Genomic DNA, 18,979 nt, shown 5'->3' with positions numbered 1-18,979 from the left:
TTTCTTGAGGCTGACGCACTTATAGTTGTTATAGTTGTGTTGTGTAACTGACCCTAAAAAGTGTCATCGTGTGTAACTGTCAGCAGGTGGAATCAAGATGTTATTGCTATTGAAATGTAGGCCTGTTCCGACATGGCCTGGACATATGATTCAGTTGTTTCTGTCACCAGTGTGCAGTCTAACAGGAAGAACAACAACAGAAGGAAGCGGCAACAGAAACTGATATTTTGGGAATTCAGCCGGTGTCAAGCTTTCCTGTTAATTCTGTCAAAGTTTGTATGAAAATATGAATGCCACCTGACCAAGAGACAAACAATTTTATTATGGTTGTGACAAAATATACCAGTGTCATGAATTTGTTTTCAATAGGAAAAGAAATCTGATATTCTGATCTTTACACTTTCATGCAAAGCAGTCTTTTGAATCCTCTTTGCATTGACACTTAAAATTACTGTCAAGTCAAACACTGTATTTAACTGGTAACATCGGAACAGCTTTCAGTCAACTGTTGCAGGTCTTCTGAATATACCCCACCTCTTATGTTATTCAGGCCTGAGGCTGTGTTTCATGCTTTGCTACAGCACATGATATAGTGCACTTTCAACTTTGGGGAAGGCTCATTCATGTTCAACACAATGCCCCAGTGAACAATTCTTTCTTTTTTTTGTCTTGAGTGTGGTGTGGAAGGTCTCACCCTCAACATCTTTGAGATTTATTAAAACATCGACCTCATTTGTGGCTTAGTGGCTGAGCTGGAGCAAATCCAGGTGGAGTCTGTCATAACAGCACATTCACGATATTTGTAATGTTATTATTATGACATTGTTATACAGACATATTGCTTTCTTTATGTGTTGAGGCACTCTTGTGTGATAATACACTTTAAGTAAACTTTCACTTGACTTGCGATGCTTCATTATCAAAGACTTAAATGCATCAACAGTTTTTTGATTCATCTGCAAAGCATTTCTTGGCTTTTTGACAACACTACTAAGCAGGTAAGTCACTGACCACAACTGCCACTGATATAATAAAGGTAAAGGTGAATGGTGCAGGCCAGCACACTACACATGTAGATCAGAAGAATATCATAGTAAGGGACCTGGCAGGACTTAGAGCTATATCAACAAATATGAACAAATGTCTAAAAAACATCTGTTAACCAACTGTTCAACTATATTCCTTTTGCTATATTTTCATGTTTCTCAGACTTTTAGATACAAAAAAATCATGAAATTCTTCCTCTATACTTTCACAGACTGAAAGCAAACACATAAAATGCAATAATTGTGCTTTTGCATAATGTCTCCTTTAATATCTTTTTTAAATAAAAATTTCCATATGATTTCCTACTCAGCACTGATTCAGCATTAAAATCAGATACAAAATGTGATTGAGAGCTGCAGCCGCTCCATCTGAGCAGCAGCTGACGTGCAATACAGTCCACCCTTCACCATGGGAGATATGACGTTACCATGTTTGCTCAAACTTCAGAGCTGGGTAATATGACTGAAAATCCATGCCACAATAATTTCGTGTGTATTTACCCATCACCTGGATAACAATTACGTGACAAAGATTAGTGATATTTAAAGGTAGACAAGAAAATAATGCCATGATTTTTCACACTGACAGCTGTTTTCACCTGTTTTTGTTTTTGAATCTATTGTTGTACCAGGGTTTTAATGACCAGGCCTCTTTAGAAACAGACATTAATCTCAACAAAATATTTACCTTAAATATATGTAACATTAAAATGAATTTCAACTCAATGCACATGATGAAACAGGAGTCACTGAGACTGATCAGCTTATGATGATCAAAATCCTGATGATATTAATATCATATTGTGATATTAATATCCTACAGACATATTTCCCAGGTCCTGCTCAAGCCTCCTTTTACTGCTTGGTCTGAAAGTGAGCACATGACTATGGCCTCCAGGCTACACAGTCAAGAACTGATCCTTTTAACAATGTTAGCAAAGCAAAACCACAGAAAATACATGTCAGCAAATCAGATATTATAAAACATGACTCATTACTCTGGCTCGGATCACTGTCAGGGACAAACAGAATCAGATACAAAATAGGCACATTATCTTTTTACCACACAGACCTCTCTTCTCCAATCGACTTTCTATGAAGAACATGTGGCAACGTACAGTATCTGATCATGTTAGACTGACCCTCAAATGCCAATATAAAACACATGGGATATAGATGATTTATCTGATACAAAGTTAAATATTAATACAAAAGAGTCATTAGAGGTCAAGCCTCATCAGGGGAAAGTACATACACCACTCCCAATGTTTAACTTGATGTGTGAACCTTCTGTCGGTTAGAGAAATCATCAGATAACAAGTCAACTAAAACAACATGGACGGACAAAATCAGTAAAGAGGGCATAAGCTGGTGGTTACTAAAAGAGATGACTGTAACTGTGCAGGTTTTGTCTTTTAAATAAACATGTTATATATATTTTTTAGACAACAGGAAAATTGTAAATTTTAAGCTGTCCTAATGTTTGTTCCATGGCTGTATCGTAAACCTTTGTTTCTTATAATGAGTTATATAAATATAACAGGGCCATGATATCAAACACAGTAAACATATGTAACAGTGTGTAGTTTGAAAAACATTGCAAAATGTTATTTTACACAGATGGTCAGCATATTGTAACATGGCTCAGAACATAAAAACACATTTTATCAATGAACAGCCTGAGAAAAATCTTTGAAACAAGAACTCAATGAGGCTTAGCCTCTGGGAAAGCTAACCAACAAATATAGAAAGAAAAACAAAGCTCAAACTGCAATCTTGAAAGGCTACCATCACCGAGCATGGGCAACTTAAAGCTAGAGCGCAGGACTTTTACAAATAAATTAGTCTGTTACATTCAAGCCCTTGCCATTAAGTTCAAACAATGCTGATTCAGCCACTCAGTGCCACGTAAATCTCTCAGTATTTGTCTCTGCAGTTTAACTGCGTTTTAAATCTGGTGTCTGTAGTGACATTTTCACACTGATACACGAGCGACCAGTAACGATTGGTTTGCCAGAGCTGAAGATGGGAGCAACCTTAGCAACAGGGACGGTGCAGGCTACAGCAACAGGGAGTAATGGTGGGAAAACATCAGAGAAAAGTTCCTGCTGCTCCAGATAAAAAAGAAACCTGTCATTCAGAGGAGGGATTGTAGTCTAAAAAAGAAAGTGGTGAGGAAAAACGCACATTACATTGCTGTGGCTTTTTTTTGTTGGAGAGCGCTGCGGTGTCATTACACTCACTGCCAGAGGGGGCCGACAAAAGCTCCACACTGCAGGTTTAAGTAAAAGCGCTGCATAGACACAAACACACACACACAAAAAAAACACTTTGGCATGTTGATTGTTACCATCTCTTTTTGTTACCAAGGTCTTTGGTATTCCCAAAAAAAAAAAACGTTTTATGGGGATAAAAAGTAAATATAACAGGCATCTAAACAGAGATCAGTAAAAGCAGTTTGGTCAATCCTTCAGTAAAGGTGGTATTTAAAGTATTTAAAGGGTATGTAGCATCAGAAACGCCAAACAAGTAAGTAAGTGTTTGGATTTGAAGAGCTGATTGGTGGTTTGTCTCTGTGCTTCTATTTCTACTGGCTCTTTTTCTTCTCTGCGCAAACGTAAGACAGAAGCATGTCTATCATGTTCTTGACGATGACTTGGGGTGGATGGAGGGCATGGGGGAGGTGGTGTGCTAAAGTCATTTGCCAGGCATCCACCAGCAGAACGCTCATTCCCTTGAACATGGCCCTGAGCACATCATCCAGCTGCAGGGAGTACCAGTCGCTGTTGTACAGGCTCACCTCTTGTTCCAAGGCTTGGAGGTTGGCTGAACGGATCACAACAAGCGTCCCCGGCGCCCGGTCCAGAAGTCGTAACACTGCCCGCCGAATGTGACGTAGTCGTCGTATGTATACCTCCACAGGAAAGGTGCTGAAATGGGCCCAGATGCTGAGGACCACAACGGTGTTGGGCCCCCCAGGAAGGCCATCCAGCTCATTTGAAATGTACCTCAACTCGCTGGACATGACGGTGGAGAATCGGATGGGCGGACCATGGCAGCGGTACTTCAGGAGAATATTATGAGTGCTGTCCACTGCCATGAAAGGCCCAACGTTTTTAGGACTGTGGAGGTTGAACTCCTTTAATTCTGGGGAGAGTGGAATAAATGGAAGATCCAGTGGGTAGGATGCAGAAAGCAAATAGCAGAGTACAAACATCAAAGATGAGACAAGAAGACAACCCTCACCTGGTACAAAGGCAATGAGGTACTCGAACCACTGCCTGACGGTGGAGTCTCCGTACATGTTGATCACCTTGTTCTTCAAACACTGAGTGATGGCAGATGACTCATTGAACTGGCGCATTGTAAAGCCACCTAACGCCCTCCACGAGTCCGCGTAGTAATATCCAGATGGGGCTAGCTCAACAGGTTCTGGTTTTATACTGCTGCTTTCTACCTCTACTTTATCTGAGGTAAGAAATGTGGAACATAACATTAATTAAGCGGAATAAATCAAAGCATGCACAAACTGTAAAATAACAAACAAACTACAAATGTTACTCTGCAGGTGTACTGTACCTTTCCTTGGTGGCAGCACATTGATTCTGTCGGGTCCTGAAGCATGTATGCAAACTTTGATGTTTACACCACTAAAGTGAAAAAACAAAAAAGTTTAATTTAAAAGAGTAAGGGTAATGATGACCAATAATTTTGTTACTGTCAAAAAATCCTTTAAAAAGACCAACCTTATAACCCTTTATTAAAACAGCATATATCCCTCTTTCAATAACGCTACAAACCTCTGAAAGAGCAATGCCTCCTTGTTGGTGATGAGGTGTTTCAGGTAGCCTCCTTTGGCATGGTTGATTCTGGTGTCACAGCTGAGCATCTTCGGCTTGTAGCAGTACCAGGGCTCCCCTGTGTAAAGGTCTGTGTAATTGCACAGAGGCTGCTGATCAGGGGGCAGGCACATGTTGCACACAGTAGTTTCAGAGAGTAAACCCAAGCGGAACAGGCTCTTAAAAAACACCCGATCGGGACGTTCTTCCCTCAGCCGTCGCAGCACAGCGACCGCCTCGCTGGAGTGCACCAACGTGATCTCAACCTGTGCAGGTCCCACCCAGAGGAGTGGGAACACAGCAGAATAAAATCCATTCCTGTGGTCCAGCACTTTACCTGCTACACCTGCTCCTAGCTCTGGACTGTGCAGTCTGGCCAGAAGGAAATCCCCGCCATAGCGCTTGGGGCGACCCTGGAAGTCATGCATCTGGACGAGGGCCTCCAGCTGGTCGCCCACATGCCACTCTCTTCCTCCTTTCGTGGGAAGGATGGTAAACAAGCTGTGCACAGGGTCGCTTGTCTGACGCAAGGCAATTGGTGCAGAGCGAGGTGGAGGCCCAGGCCAGGCGATAGAGTCCAACAGGTAGCGCTCTTCCAGTTCATCTTCGGGTGAGGGTTTTTGGCCCAGGTGAGCGCAGAAGGTGCGGTTGTGATAAAAAGTGGGGAGACTGACCGGGATGAAGGATGATTGGATCCTGCTCTGTAGTTGGTAGAGGGCTGAAATCGTTTGGCAATTCCAGCTCTGAAGAGAAAAAAGGAGAGTTGACTGGTAAGAGCATACCAAGAAAATAAGAGTTAAGTGATGCTGGAGGAGACGGCATCATCAGCCTGTGACAGATAAAAATACATAAATGGCCTCAAGACAGTATGAATATAACTTACAATTCAACACAAATGTTAGCACACTGACAAAGGCCTTGTGGAGTATTGCAACAATAATTGAACCCAATAAATAGAGAGGCAGAATGCCAGAAGCTAATTGTGAGATGGATCCTCCTTCAGATGGATAAAACATTTACAAAATATTTTATCCTTTTCTCCAGGGATCAATACTCTCCTGCAGTGCAGTTTTTTAATTATTTTTTTTTTTATTTCAACCAGGAAACGTAGTCATTTACCACAGAGAGAGGACCTTAAAATCATCTAAATGATAAATCGACGAGTCATGTCCTCCTGTAACTTTGTGATAATATTTCTCTAATCTGTTTAACCATTCTTTTTATCTCTACATGACCTCTTTAGATCTATGGGATGGTTCGGTTGAGAGTATTTGCGTTCATCTTTCATTACATTTTTTAATTCCTTGTATTTAACATATATATAAAAAAAATTAAGAACTCTTCTCAAAATGCACCCGCCTTTTGAATGCTAATTATTTTGGTCTCATATTATCAAAGACTGTGTCAAGTCAGTCGTGACAGCGAAGCTCAACTCTAACTCAAAATCCTCAAAACCTACGGTATATTTAAAAAGCAGTTTGGAGATTAAAGAAATGGTAAATGGCCATTATATCCACCTCTAAAAGTCAACCCACTCCGTTCCTCACCTCCACAGTGTGGATGTTGCGCAGCAGAAAGATGAGTCCAGACAGAGCTAGGAAGAGGAAGACGAGGGCATATTTGGTCAGATTTCGGCACATGGTGACCTCCTTCTGTCTCCCATGATCAGGCCCTGCTTCCTTCTCTCCTGTCACCGTGGCGATGATGGCATCACTTTGTCCTCAGCGCCCACTGCTGACGAATGGACACTGTCAAAGAGCAAGACAGGAAAATAGCACAGACTCAGACCCAATAAAAGGACACAGCCCGGTTCGTGTTTCGAGGAGAAAGGCAGAAAATTCACGACTGATGTATGATAATGCAGAACTTTATCCAAACAACTTCCCATAGCTTGGAGCTTCATGAGCTTGTCTTCCTCTGTTGGATGATTTGAAAGCAGTTGACTTGTCTGAGCCTGTATTTTCTGCGTCATTATTTATTATTATTGTGGTATCATAGTTTATAGTTATTTTAAATCAAATGAAGTGAAAATGGTGAGGACACAACACGATATATTTAAACAGCTTGTGCTGTTGTGTAACAGTCAAAACCCCGTTGACAAAAAGGAGAAGACCAAAACTAGGAAACACTGATATTTGACCAGCTGGAACCTGTACATGTTGCACATTAAATGCTTTACGATTATAAATGTATCTGTCACTTGTTACCGATTCTTTTCCTGTCGATCGATTCATCGATTCATCGATTCATCGCCTATCATCATTGCATTTATGCACCGGTCCTTGTAGGAGTTACAGCGTCTGTTGTTTAGATACCTGCATCCGTCCGTGCTTACAAACATCTCCGTGTAGAAACAAGCAGATTTGACAGGTTTACAGAGGGTCACTGCAGACTGTAAAGCTTACTCATCTCATGTCATCTCCATCTTGGTTCCCCGATCACATCGACGTCTGCATTGGCGCAAGAGCCAACAACAAAGAAAGGGCAGGATAATAATATTCAGTCCTGGGCAGAGATTCAGACGCGTTTCTCTCGCACTGACAATAAAGCAAACCGACTCCCGGCCGCCAACATTAACGCAGGCGGCTTCAGTGCCCGCATACTTACACATTACGACGACAGATGAGCATCACGTCGGAGGAGGGCGATGGGGGGGGGGGGGTGGAGCAGCAGGGTGGCACTCAGGGATGGTGGAGTACACCGGAGGACCCTCCCGGTTAAGGCTCCCAGGGCCAGGGGTGGGTCTATGGGCTCAGTGTACATCCGCGCTTGCTGCGTCCTCTGCTGGTCAGTAATGAAATTGACAATTATGACTGACTGGATTTCTGAATGGGCGACTAATAATTCATTCATGCCTTATAGATCAGTTATATGCAGTTAATAAAAACAGCTTTTGGGTTGCCAGATTGAGGAAAATCCGCCTCCAGCAGGATATTTTGTCTTTTTGGCTCTGGAAAGAATCAAAATCTATTAATAAATGTTCATCAACATTTAGGCCTATAACTGATGACTTCATATTGACTATATAACATTTATAGTCAAAGGTGACCAATCATTTTTTTGTTAAAGGCTCATTAGAAATCGAGAAGACCCTTATTACTGTAATTATTAATTTCATAAAATGTATAACTGCAAAACTGATGGCAGCCCTAAGTTTTCAATAACAATTTATCAACATTTATGACTGCATTATTACTGAATAGAAACATACAGCCATGGCATTACTAAACCATTTTATTTCATTGGCATTCATGGAGAAGATCACTGATAGAGATAGACATCAATCCTACCCCTGTGCTATGTCTCCTGAATGCTCTTAAAGGAAATGAGAGAATAAGTAGGAGGCGGTGGGAGAAAACAAACCAAAAAAGAGATTTCCTTCTTGATAAGTTACTATTACAGTTTTTGTTTGCAGGTTTATGGACTGTGGATGTGTGGCTAGAGATGTGTGGAGACTGCACTGATTGCGCATGGGAGTATGTCTGTGTTTGTGCTTTTGTATATAAATATTTGTAGCCTACCTCTTGGTTTGTTTTCTATTTTGGTATCTATTTGGTTGTTCATTTCTTATCCATTCATTTCTTTTACATATGGTTTGAATTGTTTTACATATACATTCTTGTAGATATTTATTTCATTCGATTGTTCTGTTGTTGTTTTTTTTGGTTGAATGTTTCTACTGCTGTTTTGTTGTTTTATTGTTTGGTGTCTGTTTTTTTGTGTGATCGGTGCAAATGTGGTTTTCTATCTAAATGCGACATTTAGATTTTTGGTTTTGGTTTATCCTCTGCAGCTTAAGTTTGAATGGGATGTTAGTGGAGTGTACTGATTTGCCATCTTTCGCGGTAATGAAAGAATAAATAAAAGTATAATTAAAAAAAAAAGATTTCACGTTAAGAATAAATGGTTAAACTGTAATAAATCTGCAGTTGGAAATGTTAATACGCAGCAGTTAATTAAATGATTTTAATTCAGATGTCCTGCATCTGGATTTTCCACAACCTGGCATCCTGATGTTGTTCTTATTAATGGCTTATAACTGATCAAAAAGATATAAGTAAATTATTTATTATAAATTAATCATAATTATAAAATTATTTCTAAATTGTTCTTCATCAGAAAGTGTTGTTATGAGATTGGCTAGGCTCACATTCATTCAGGACACTTTCTCCTGTCATGCTGTAATGACCTGGGAACAACTCATGAATATTACTTTAGCCATACAGGTCATTCCACAAGTTTTATAGGTAATAACTGGACCAAATCAGGGATACTAAAGGCCAAAACTCACTTTATAATACAATTTGTCAGAGTTTTGATTATAAACTTCTCTGAAATTCAACTAAAATGTTCCTCTAATTACATACTCCGGTCACAGAAAATAGTTTTTTTAGCAAAAGACCTTCTTTACAGGAGATTTGTCATAGGATAAAAACACAAGTGTCATCAGTCTCATAAATGATTGATAGCATTGCTTACTCTCCACTTCTTATCCTTATAAACTGAAAACAAGTGTGTCTGCTGCTTGTCAGTCTTATTCATTTTTGGCAAAGGATTCATTGAACAACTCAGAAGTAATAAGAATACTTGATAATTAAAATAATTGTTAGTTGCAGCCTTATTTCTTACAACATAAAATGAAACCAAATAAGAATATTTGGAAAATTATAATTGCAGATTTATTTACATTTCTCTTAAGAACATAAAGATACTACAACATTTTTCTGTTAATCGTTAACACCGTGTGTCACAATAGACAGGATGCTTGTTGTTGCTCATGTATAGTATACATCTGTTTAACACATCAACTCCTAATCTGATTTATTGCAGTTTCTCAATAATGCAGTGGATATCAGATAACAGAATATGCCTGATCTTTGCATCAGTAGAGGAAACAACCTACTCACTGTATGTGATCACAAAACCTTCTGAAGCTACATGACAATCATTGCCTTCACACAAAGAGGAGAATGTCCATTAAATAAGAGACTAGGTAGTGAAGTATAAAAAGCTCGAGTTACATTCACAGTTAGGTATTGTTTTCAAGCCTGCCCTGGGTTCAGACTTAAGTGCACAGTTTTTTTAGATGTGGGTCAGTAATCAAGATGAGCACAGTTTTGCATCATGTCCAAAGTTTCAAAGGAGCAACACATCTCGATCCTACACCCAGTGCCAATTTACACACACTCAGGAGTTCTGTACAGGTGTAGACTCTCGGTTGGTGTAGACTCTCAGACAGGGCCAAGAGTGATTCCCTCCGTTCTTTGCACTCCTGCTGCCCTCTACGGGGGGGAGTTGGACTGCACTGTTTTACCAGGTGAAACTGGAGACGAGGGCTGTGGTGTTTCCGTTCTATCACTGATCACCTCCTCAGCCTCCTCCTCCCTCTGCTGTACAGAGGAGAGGTACTGCTCCAGCAGGCTGCAGTCTGCGCTGTCCGCACCATCGCTGCCACCAGCAAAGCCGCTACGAACAGGGCTCAGCGCTCGCACCGTCTTCAGAGAGTCTTCTGTCCCACTGCTCAGGAAGCTGTCCTCCTGCGCTGCCTGCTGATCGCTTGTCGACTGGAAGCCGGAGTCTGGGAAGGAGACGTCTGTGTTGGGTGGGTTCGTTGTGCTGGAGGCGACAGGTGGGGCAGCCTCACATTGTCCAGGAGATGAGATTTGAGCCAGGTTGACATGGTGAGTAATGTTAGCCAGCTGCTGATCCACAGACTTCTTCCACTGCTGCATAGACTGGAGCTACACGGCAAAAAACAGGAAAAGTTTTAAACTAATGAGGTAGCCATGGAAATCACGTAGGTTTAGAGAGTATCTCTGGGGATGATACCACAAAAGACCAACATTATACAACATAAGCAGGTGTAGTGAATGTGAGGTAATGATAAATTACTGACCTCTTTCCACAGAAACTTCACTGCCTCCTCCTGAACCAGCCTTTGTAACCTCTCTTCTTCATACTGCTTCTGCACACTGCAAACACATCAGTTTTACTTTTTAGTACCTTAAATCTTGAGTTAATATTTATATGTCTGCAACTATGTGTGAAGGTACAACTACCCTTAGGCTACAAATTAAACAGACAACAAACAAAAATTACTCATTAATGTTCTAGGAAACTTTATTGCTTGCTGATAGTCAGTCAGTTACCTGTCCAGCTTCTCAGACAGGAACAGGATATGTTCTTGCATTCTGCGCAGGCGGATTTCACTGCGCACCTCTCTGGCCACGGGGTGACAACAGCGAGTGTGCTGTCCCCTCCACCAGGACTGTATTTTAACCACCGCCTTATCTGCTTCCATAAAACCTGATTTGCTGGCACACATACCAGCTTCTTCCTGCTTGGGGGCTTCTTTCATCGCTGCGTTTCCAAAATCAAATGATGTTTCCAGATCATTCTGTGGTGTGCTCACTCTAACCCCCGGTGAGACAACTTTTGTGGCTGCACTAGAAATAACTTCGTCTTCAAGAGTCTTCCTCTCTCTATCCACTGGCGGCGAATTATGTGTCTTATTGATGTGCTTTCTGGGCTGTGCTGGCTGCTTTGGGGCCAGGGAATCAGGCTCAAATGTCTCTGTCTCGTCCTCGCTGTCAGACTGGTTCGTTTGTGGGTCCAGATCAGCTGTGAAGGGGAGAAAGGTGGACTCTGAGGAGAGCATGCTGCCATTGAGTTTGTCCTCATCTGTCTGAACATCTTCCAAATAAATGTGCTCCTCTACAAGCCTTGGGCTGCGAACAACTGGCAGTGATGTGTGGGAAGAATCACAGCTCACCCAAGTGTTAAACTGCACAACTGGCTCTGTAAGTTAAACACAAAAAAGACAGCATGATAAAAAAAACACATGCATAATAATACCAGTAAAGAGAAACGATAGATACAAAGTCTGGTTTCCTGGACATAAGCATACTATAAAGAAGACGTTCTCAAACCTGTGTCCGGGACTGATGGAGCAGCAGCTGGCAAAGGTGCAATGTTTTTCTTCACCTCTCTGGCTCCCCCCTGTGGCCTGGCATCTGAAGGACTGTGCCCCTCCACATCTAGTTGAGTCGGACGAGGAGGACTGGGGCAGCCTCCCTGGGTCTCCTCTAACAGCTGCCTTTGGTGAAACCTGAGGGGAAAAAAATGTCAGTACAAACACAGGGTCATTGAAGTAAAGATTTTCCATCAACAGACATGTACTGTTTGTTAAAAGCCTCTCTGTAAGATAAAAGTTATACCTCTGCTTACTGAGGATCTTCTCCAGCTTGGCATCCTCTGCTGTCTCCAGGGCCGGGGATGAGGTCAGGGGGCAAACAGTGGTGAGGTACTGAACCAGCTGTACATGCTGACCCGGTCGATATGAACGTCCTTTACCTTGACTGTATAGCCACTCTGCTTTGAGACTGGAGACAATTACGCAGAAGAAATAAGAGATTCAAACATGTGTATACTAGTCCTGTGTTAATCCAAACAAGCAAATTGTTGCAACATACGAATGTACTCACCCTTCTTTTTGTGATACTACATAGCCATCCAGGACCTTCAGGCTCAGGCACCAACTCATGATATAAGGCCGATAGTCAAATCCTGGCAATGAGGGTGTTGCCATAACGCAAGGGTTGCTCATTATTGACAGCTGCTCCAGTTCGTGGAGAGGCGCCAGGTATGACACCTATCAGAGATAAAAGAAGGGAACACAGATGAAAAAGAAACAGAAATCAGTGAATGAAAATAAGGCTCTAAAAAGTATGTAGATCAGTGTTGGTGTATCAAATTAGTAGAAAGTTAATTACTTCGTTGAGATCTCTTATCTCGTTTTCTGCCAGGGAGAGAATGGATACATGGGCGGGTAGGTGAGCAGGAACTGTACGAAGTGTTGTAATGCTGTTTCCATGGAGTAAAAGTGTCTGAAAGTTTGACAAAAAAAATGTAATCATAAAATAAAACTGATGCTATAACTTCACATTATTAAATAGTAACTTTTTGTTTAGGCTTGCTTTAGACCTGGGAGTCTGCAACACTCACCTTTAATGCTACAAGTTTAGTAAGATCACCAATGGTAGATATGTTATTGTCAGACAGATCCAAATGTTGAAGGGAAACACAATTGCTGAGTTGCTCAATGACCTGTGTGAAAGAGTGTAAAACATACAACATATTAGCCCATGGACTGAAACTTATCTGTGCGTTGTTATTTTTGGTAATAAATTATGATGTTCTTCTTCTCACCTTAATATTGTTTCCAGACAGGTTGAGCCATTCGAGGTGAGGCAGATCTCTTAGCCCCTCGATGTAGCCAATACTGTTGTTGGGAAGATTGAGGACTCTCAACTCTGTCAGCCGAGACACACCCATCATTCTCACCAGACGGTTACTAGCTACAGACAGCTAAAGAGAAAAAGACCAAGACTTACAACAGGACATTAAATCAACAAAGTGTACGCATTATTTAGGCACAGAGTCACTATAGACTCTGCTATAATTCTGGAAATAAAGAGATTAAAAACTGAGTAAAAACAGACTATATTTCAAAGTGGTGACTACCTGCTGAAGGCCTGGGCTCCTTTCCAGATGGTCCAGTTTCATGATGTGGTTACGGTCCAGGATGAGAGTGTGAGTGTCTTCAGAGCAGGTGAAAGTGGGATCCAGCTTTTGGATACTCCTGGCTGAAAGATCCAGCACAGGTCCTTGAAAGAGAAAAGAGAGTGGAGATTAACCAGACTGGAAAACCACAACAACTGTCAGTTGCTCATCACCATGACTACATAACACACAGGTTCTTGAGGAGCTAAGCGCACATACAGTAAAATGCTTTAAAGGAAAGGGTGGTAGAGAAAAAATAATAATTTTGTACTCTAGGTTGAGCCAGTTCTGGGTAATTACATCTAAATCTAAACATCTACCAAAGAACAAAAGAAAATATGTTAGTCATTTCAACATGTCTACGATCTTTCAGTAGCTTGGTTTTACATAATGGTTGAAATATTACTAGTGTAGTGTTATTGTAAATGCTGACATTTGAACATGTGAAGACATGAAACCTTACTATAAAGAGCAGAGAGAAAATCAAATATATACGTCGCCACGACATGCTTCTTACAGTCTATAAAGAAAACTTGCACATCACATGATAAAATGAGTTGATTTGATAAATAAGGTTTGTTAAACATCGCTACAAGACCATTTGTAAGTCTGACACAGGATGTTTTGATCTGCACCCCTGGACACAGCTAATGGTAGCACTCGGGTGATGCACGCTAGCTTACATCAGCTACTAATAAAGGTGCTCACAACATCTACTTTTAAACAAACGTGAATCATTGCTGTTTGTGAAAAAATAACCAGTAGGCCACCTACCAGCATTTGCATCAAACTGTAAATCTGATACACCCATCCTGTTGTCCCAGACAAACACCCTCCGTTAGCGAATAACTATTAGCCGCAGACTGTCGAGACCGGTAGTGACCAGAAGGGTCCGTCGCTTGTCAAGCAGCGAAACCGGAGAGTTTATGGGAAATGTAGTCCAAAGACACTGCCCCTCATTACAAAGGAACGTCTTTGTGGCCCGAAAAGACTACAACTGTCGTTGCTTCCTACAGCGCGCTCATGTTGCTGAAAACCGCCAGACAAGCTGGTTCAAAACATTAACGACAAAACGGCCTATAAGTGATTTTTATTTTGTTCAGTTCATCTGATCCACCAATTTATTATCGTAAGTAAGAAAGAATATTTGACTGACTGTTTGCTGATACGCTTACTGTCAAATTGTGACGTAATTGTTAAAATGATTGAAGTATTAATTGAAAAATATTGATTTAAAAAATAATTTATGCGTGCATGTTACGGGTTGAGCATTAATAAAACCTCAACTGACTAAAATATTCACTGTTTAGTAGTTTACAAAAATCAATTTGGAGTCTCCTAATTCCGTTTCCGCTTCCGTCGTCTTTCTTTCCGGTTTTGTGCCCTCTCGTAGCCATCATGAAGTGAGTAAACGGAGTACTATCCAACGCCATCTACATTCTTAAATAAACATTTTAACGACGCTACCCACATTAAAGATGTGTTTGTATCATTTTCTTTCAGTGATGCCTTATATTTGTCGTTTTCAGGGTCGAGTTGTGCAGTTTCAGCGGGTATAAAATATACCCCGGCCATGGCCGCCGATACGCCAGGATAGACGGAAAGGTAACCACAAAGTCCTGTAGCGGTCTGTCTCAGCACTGTCCGCAGATATAATGTGATTTATAGTGTACCAGATTAAATCCCAGTTCGCCGTCTAAATCCCCTAATGTGTGTTTGTAACATAAGTAACAGTCTCTGGAGAGGCCTGGTCGGCTTAATTGGATCCTATGTAGCATGCTAATGTTAGCTGACAGTGTCAGTGTGTAGCAACTAAACAAGGCAGCTTTTACATTAATACAGTTTCTCAGTGGTACTGCTGTCTTCACAACTACTCTAGAGCCTGACAATGTGGACAAACCTACATGTCCCTGTATGTTATAACTCAGTTTGATATCTAAATTGTGACAGATTTAATAGGTAACATTATTAGTATATGAAGAAATGTGCTTGACTTGATTGCTCATTACAGGAGTTATATCAAAAAGTAGACTAATTAGTAGTTTCCCATCTCTAAATGTCTATGGTTTTGTCTCAAATCACTTCCTTCTATAAAACGTGTTTACTTTCCACTATTTTATCTTAATGTATGAATTTAGAGTGAAATTTACAAAGAGCTGCAATGATAACTTGAGTAAAAGAATGTATTGGCAATATACTTTGAAAACTGAATTGTCAATCAAGTCATTTTACATGCAAAATGGAAAGGCATTTGCTGATTCCAACATCTCAGATGTGGGGATTTTTCTTTGTAGTTCCTTGATTATTAATATCTTCTGGTTGTGGAGTGATGGTTGGTCAAAACCAGCATTTTGAAGACATCACTTTGGGCTTTATGAAATTACAAGCAGCTTGTTCCTTTAGCGTTTGACATTTTGTAGACAAAACAGTTGATGAAGGATATAATCACCACATTAGATGATTTTGAAAATAGCTTAACATGAATGTATAACGTGTAATTGCGTTTCCTGTCTTCTTTAGGTGTTCCAGTTTTTGAATGCCAAGTGTGAGTCTGCTTTCCTGGCCAAGAGGAACCCCAGACAGATCAACTGGACTGTGCTGTACAGACGCAAGCACAAGAAGGGCCAGTCTGTAAGTAACAGCCTGTGTGTGTTAAGGTGTTATATGTGTGTGTACATTAAAATGTGCACACTATTTACACCTACATTGGCATGCTGTAGTACTACAGCTAATCTAGCAGCCAGCATCAACTTCACAAGAAGCATTTGTTGGTCATGCGAATATCTTTGGTGCTGATGTTTGGTTGATTGTGTAACTGGCATGTGATCTTTTCTTGCAGTATTCTGTTTACACCGGTGTCTGTAGTATTTATAGTAAGAGTTGAAAAATGGCAAAGATGCCGTCATACTGGAAAATGCATACAGAACTTCTTGTTGCTTCACAGAACCATATGCATGCATCTGTACTTGTGCATAGACTATTTAACACACATCAACACTAGTTTCCACTTGATCACAGATTTTAAATTGGCTGTGGGTGAATGGTGTGCACAGTGTTAGTCTGTGTTATGTGTTGTTGCCGGACTGTGTTTTGCATTCTTGGCAGCAGTGCTCACTCCACATCTGCAGCCATAGAACAACTGGAGATCATAGTACTGGCCCTTGACGTCTTTGTCGACCCCTAACCATTGGTCAGCCTCCAAACTCTCCAACATGCTACATTACTTATCACATGTAACTGTATTATGTGCAGTCTGTTTTTTGTTTTTTTTTTACGGCCAGCTGTAGTTACCAGCATTTTATGGTTACTGTAGGGCATAATTTAGTTATTTATTTAAGACTGTGGAAATTCATTGCCACTAATAATTCTAACATAAGTGGGACCACGAAAACTAGCTTAGTAATCAAAATTGTTGTATCTTGGTTTGTTTGTGGGAAGTTCCAATATATACCAAGTTGTTAAACTATGTGTGGGACCTGTTAAGTGGCCAGTAAAAGTAACAAAACTATTATCTAATGTCGTAAATGTTCATGAAGAGTGTGAGGTATTGGAGAACATAAGTTGATGGTGGTTTATAACTTTCTTTATGCTGCTGTTGAGCAATAATTTGCCTATTTTAAGTTGCATTAGAAAAAAAAACTAGTTAATTTTGGCAATTCCTGAAAACTGAAGTTAGAAAAAACTGTAAAGTTTACAACAGCAACTGCAGAGCTGTAAAATGCAGTTAGTGTCCTGCAAAGTTTCATCCAGAAAGTTTTGGGGTTCAGTAGAACATAAGTTTCTGTTCTTGCCCCCTATCCGTCCCACTCTACTGTCAGTTAGGGTTGGGTTGGGCATGTTGCTTATTTGCTTTTGTGAAGTATATTGAGGGATTTTGATGATGGGCTACAAATAAACTAAGGTCTCTTCATCATGTGTTTTTAACAGGAAGAGGTGACAAAGAAGCGCACCCGCCGTGCAGTCAAATTCCAGAGGGCCATCACTGGGGCCTCCCTGGCTGAGATCATGGCCAAGAGGAACCAGAAGCCCGAGGTCCGCAAGGCCCAGAGGGAGCAGGCCATCAGGTATGACACAAACTGGACATATCACCTGATTTTAGGGCCTTTTTTCCCCGCCAAAATCAGGCCTTCTGGTTTCTCTAACATCAAACTCAAAAGTTATGGGGCTGAGACATCATGCACGTACAATTTTTGGTTATTTGAGTTTAGTTTTAGTTTGCCATCTCAGTGGTAGCAGACCACAACTAGCCTTGCAAAGAGTCTTAATTTTGTGATCTATTTTCACTGTGAAGTGTAAGTCACGATGTCAATTTGGTATCAGTTCAGTCCTCCAGTCCTGCAGCCTTCAGAACTAGTTGAAATGGGGGATGCATAAAGCGAGGAATTGTACATCTGCATAGTCTGTTTTACCTCAAACTTTTTTATTTATGGAAACAAATAGGAACTTGAGGAGAAATGTCATTTCCATCACATCTGCATCTTTTCATCTCACTTAACCTTTTAAATGTGGTGGTGACCTGTCATATCTACCTACAGTGAGCCTATCTAGGTTTATGGAGTATTCCAGTATTGGTATCTTATAGTGTTGGCTAATATCTACAGCACTGTATTGAACTACAGTAATGGTTTATTGATGGTTGAGATTGTGCACACAAGGGCTCTGTTGGAATAGGTGTAAGTATTAAGCACAGTGGGGTCCAGGAAATCTCCAGCCTTAAAACAGTTCTAAACAAAAAGCATTTCTGTGCCCTGTTATTGGTGTGTAACAGGATGTATACAGTGAAACACTCTATTTGCTATACCTTTTTATACCAGTTGGAACTGGTTTATGGCTTGATTTTTGCAGGGATTTAGTTTTTATTTCCTTTGGCTGAAGACACTCATGTCATGTTTTCGAGTTGTTTTTTTTTTTCCCAACTGTTTCCCAGATCATTTATAAGATTAGATGATGGCACAAAGATGACAAGGGTTTTATCCATATAGCTCGCTTGTACTTGTTTAGTTTGGCTGATTGTTTCTCATTAATCTCTCAGAGCTGCCAAGGAGGCCAAGAAGGCAAAGCAGGCAGCCAAGAAGCCTGCCGCCCCAAGTGCAAAGGTAAGATCTCCTGTTGTGTGCTTCAGTTATTAAATCTGGAGTTTATTCTGTCTAGTGGAAAAACTGCACTTTTTAACCTGGTCAGCAAAGACTAAATATGGTTTTCATGTATGACTGCAAAGTAAAAGGGTTTGGCTCTTAATGTACATAAATGATATCAACTGCCTGCTCCTCAGTTTTCATTGAATTATTAAATAATAATAATAATAATAAATTTATAATAATAATAATAATAAATTCAGTCTTAAATTGCATAATATCTACCGGGACATTGTACTAAATGCGTTTCTTTCTGTAGGCCGCAGCCAAGACTGCACAGAAACCCAAGATCGCCAAGCCCATGAAGATCAGCGCACCCCGCGTTGGTGGAAAACGCTAAGCCTGGCTCACTATTTGTGGTTGTGAATAAAATTTTGTGGTTAACCATCATTTGTGT

The 18,979-nt window shown here is 40.6% G+C and overlaps 3 protein-coding genes, 1 long non-coding RNA gene and 1 other non-coding gene across 8 annotated transcripts; 3 read left to right on the top strand and 2 right to left on the bottom strand.

Annotated features, from left to right (window-relative positions):
- Positions 1-302: 302 nt before the first annotated feature.
- nxpe3 (neurexophilin and PC-esterase domain family, member 3) lies at positions 303-7,598 on the bottom strand. Of its 4 annotated transcripts, XM_071477272.1 has the most exons (7): positions 7,093-7,284; positions 6,433-6,633; positions 5,223-5,628; positions 4,847-4,976; positions 4,626-4,696; positions 4,293-4,514; positions 303-4,193 (listed from the first exon to the last, which is right to left on the bottom strand). In XM_071477272.1, the coding sequence occupies exons 2-7, from the start codon at positions 6,523-6,525 to the stop codon at positions 3,634-3,636; spliced, it is 1,482 nt and encodes a 493-aa protein (XP_071333373.1). In that variant the 5' UTR covers positions 6,526-6,633; positions 7,093-7,284; the 3' UTR covers positions 303-3,633. The 4 variants fall into 4 exon arrangements, with proteins under 4 accessions (XP_071333373.1, XP_071333359.1, XP_071333368.1 ...); XM_071477258.1 differs by lacking the exon at positions 7,093-7,284 and adding an exon at positions 7,493-7,598 and having other exon boundaries at positions 4,847-5,628; XM_071477267.1 differs by lacking the exon at positions 7,093-7,284 and adding an exon at positions 7,291-7,486 and having other exon boundaries at positions 4,847-5,628.
- Positions 7,599-9,541: 1,943 nt separating this feature from the next.
- On the bottom strand, positions 9,542-14,376 carry cep97 (centrosomal protein 97). The gene is made up of 11 exons (XM_071477126.1): positions 14,222-14,376; positions 13,409-13,551; positions 13,094-13,252; positions 12,890-12,991; positions 12,658-12,771; positions 12,370-12,536; positions 12,103-12,267; positions 11,815-11,993; positions 11,035-11,683; positions 10,782-10,857; positions 9,542-10,626 (listed from the first exon to the last, which is right to left on the bottom strand). Exons 1-11 carry the CDS (start codon positions 14,256-14,258, stop codon positions 10,168-10,170), a joined length of 2,250 nt encoding a protein of 749 aa, XP_071333227.1. The 5' UTR covers positions 14,259-14,376; the 3' UTR covers positions 9,542-10,167.
- Positions 14,377-14,771: 395 nt separating this feature from the next.
- On the top strand, positions 14,772-18,972 carry rpl24 (ribosomal protein L24). Its single transcript, XM_071477284.1, has 6 exons — positions 14,772-14,850; positions 14,977-15,052; positions 15,968-16,078; positions 17,375-17,511; positions 18,480-18,543; positions 18,842-18,972. Exons 1-6 carry the CDS (start codon positions 14,846-14,848, stop codon positions 18,920-18,922), a joined length of 474 nt encoding a protein of 157 aa, XP_071333385.1. The 5' UTR covers positions 14,772-14,845; the 3' UTR covers positions 18,923-18,972.
- On the top strand, positions 16,483-16,663 carry LOC139626830 (small nucleolar RNA SNORA23). Its single transcript, XR_011692436.1, has one exon. It is a non-coding gene; the product is annotated as a small nucleolar RNA SNORA23 (small nucleolar RNA).
- Positions 17,518-18,420, top strand: LOC139621086 (uncharacterized). Its single transcript, XR_011690927.1, has 2 exons — positions 17,518-18,346; positions 18,387-18,420. It is a non-coding gene; the product is annotated as an uncharacterized lncRNA (long non-coding RNA).
- Positions 18,973-18,979: the final 7 nt, after the last annotated feature.

The sequence above is a fragment of the Trachinotus anak genome, unplaced genomic scaffold (assembly GCF_046630095.1).
Source record: "Trachinotus anak isolate AG129_WGS33_773 ecotype Australia unplaced genomic scaffold, CSIRO_AGI_Tana_v1 ptg000001l, whole genome shotgun sequence".
Lineage (NCBI taxonomy): Eukaryota > Metazoa > Chordata > Actinopteri > Carangiformes > Carangidae > Trachinotus > Trachinotus anak.
Note: the sequence above shows the minus strand (reverse complement) of the source record. Positions and strands in the feature narration are given on the sequence as shown.

Excerpts from the sequence above, each read along its gene's own strand:
- nxpe3 (XM_071477258.1), bottom strand. The coding sequence starts at position 6,525 with ATGTGCCGAAATCTGACCAAATATGCCCTCGTCTTCCTCTTCCTAGCT. Across the intron at positions 4,515-4,625 it reads TGTGCTGCCACCAAGGAAAG|ATAAAGTAGAGGTAGAAAGC; the intron begins GTACAGTACACC and ends TTCTTACCTCAG. Across the intron at positions 4,194-4,292 it reads CCTCATTGCCTTTGTACCAG|AATTAAAGGAGTTCAACCTC; the intron begins GTGAGGGTTGTC and ends CACTCTCCCCAG.
- cep97 (XM_071477126.1), bottom strand. The coding sequence starts at position 14,258 with ATGGGTGTATCAGATTTACAGTTTGATGCAAATGCTG. Across the intron at positions 13,552-14,221 it reads ACAGTTTGATGCAAATGCTG|GACCTGTGCTGGATCTTTCA; the intron begins GTAGGTGGCCTA and ends TTCTCTTTCAAG. Across the intron at positions 12,772-12,889 it reads CTAAACTTGTAGCATTAAAG|ACACTTTTACTCCATGGAAA; the intron begins GTGAGTGTTGCA and ends TCAAACTTTCAG.
- rpl24 (XM_071477284.1), top strand. Across the intron at positions 15,053-15,967 it reads ACGCCAGGATAGACGGAAAG|GTGTTCCAGTTTTTGAATGC; the intron begins GTAACCACAAAG and ends TGTCTTCTTTAG. Across the intron at positions 16,079-17,374 it reads AGCACAAGAAGGGCCAGTCT|GAAGAGGTGACAAAGAAGCG; the intron begins GTAAGTAACAGC and ends TGTTTTTAACAG.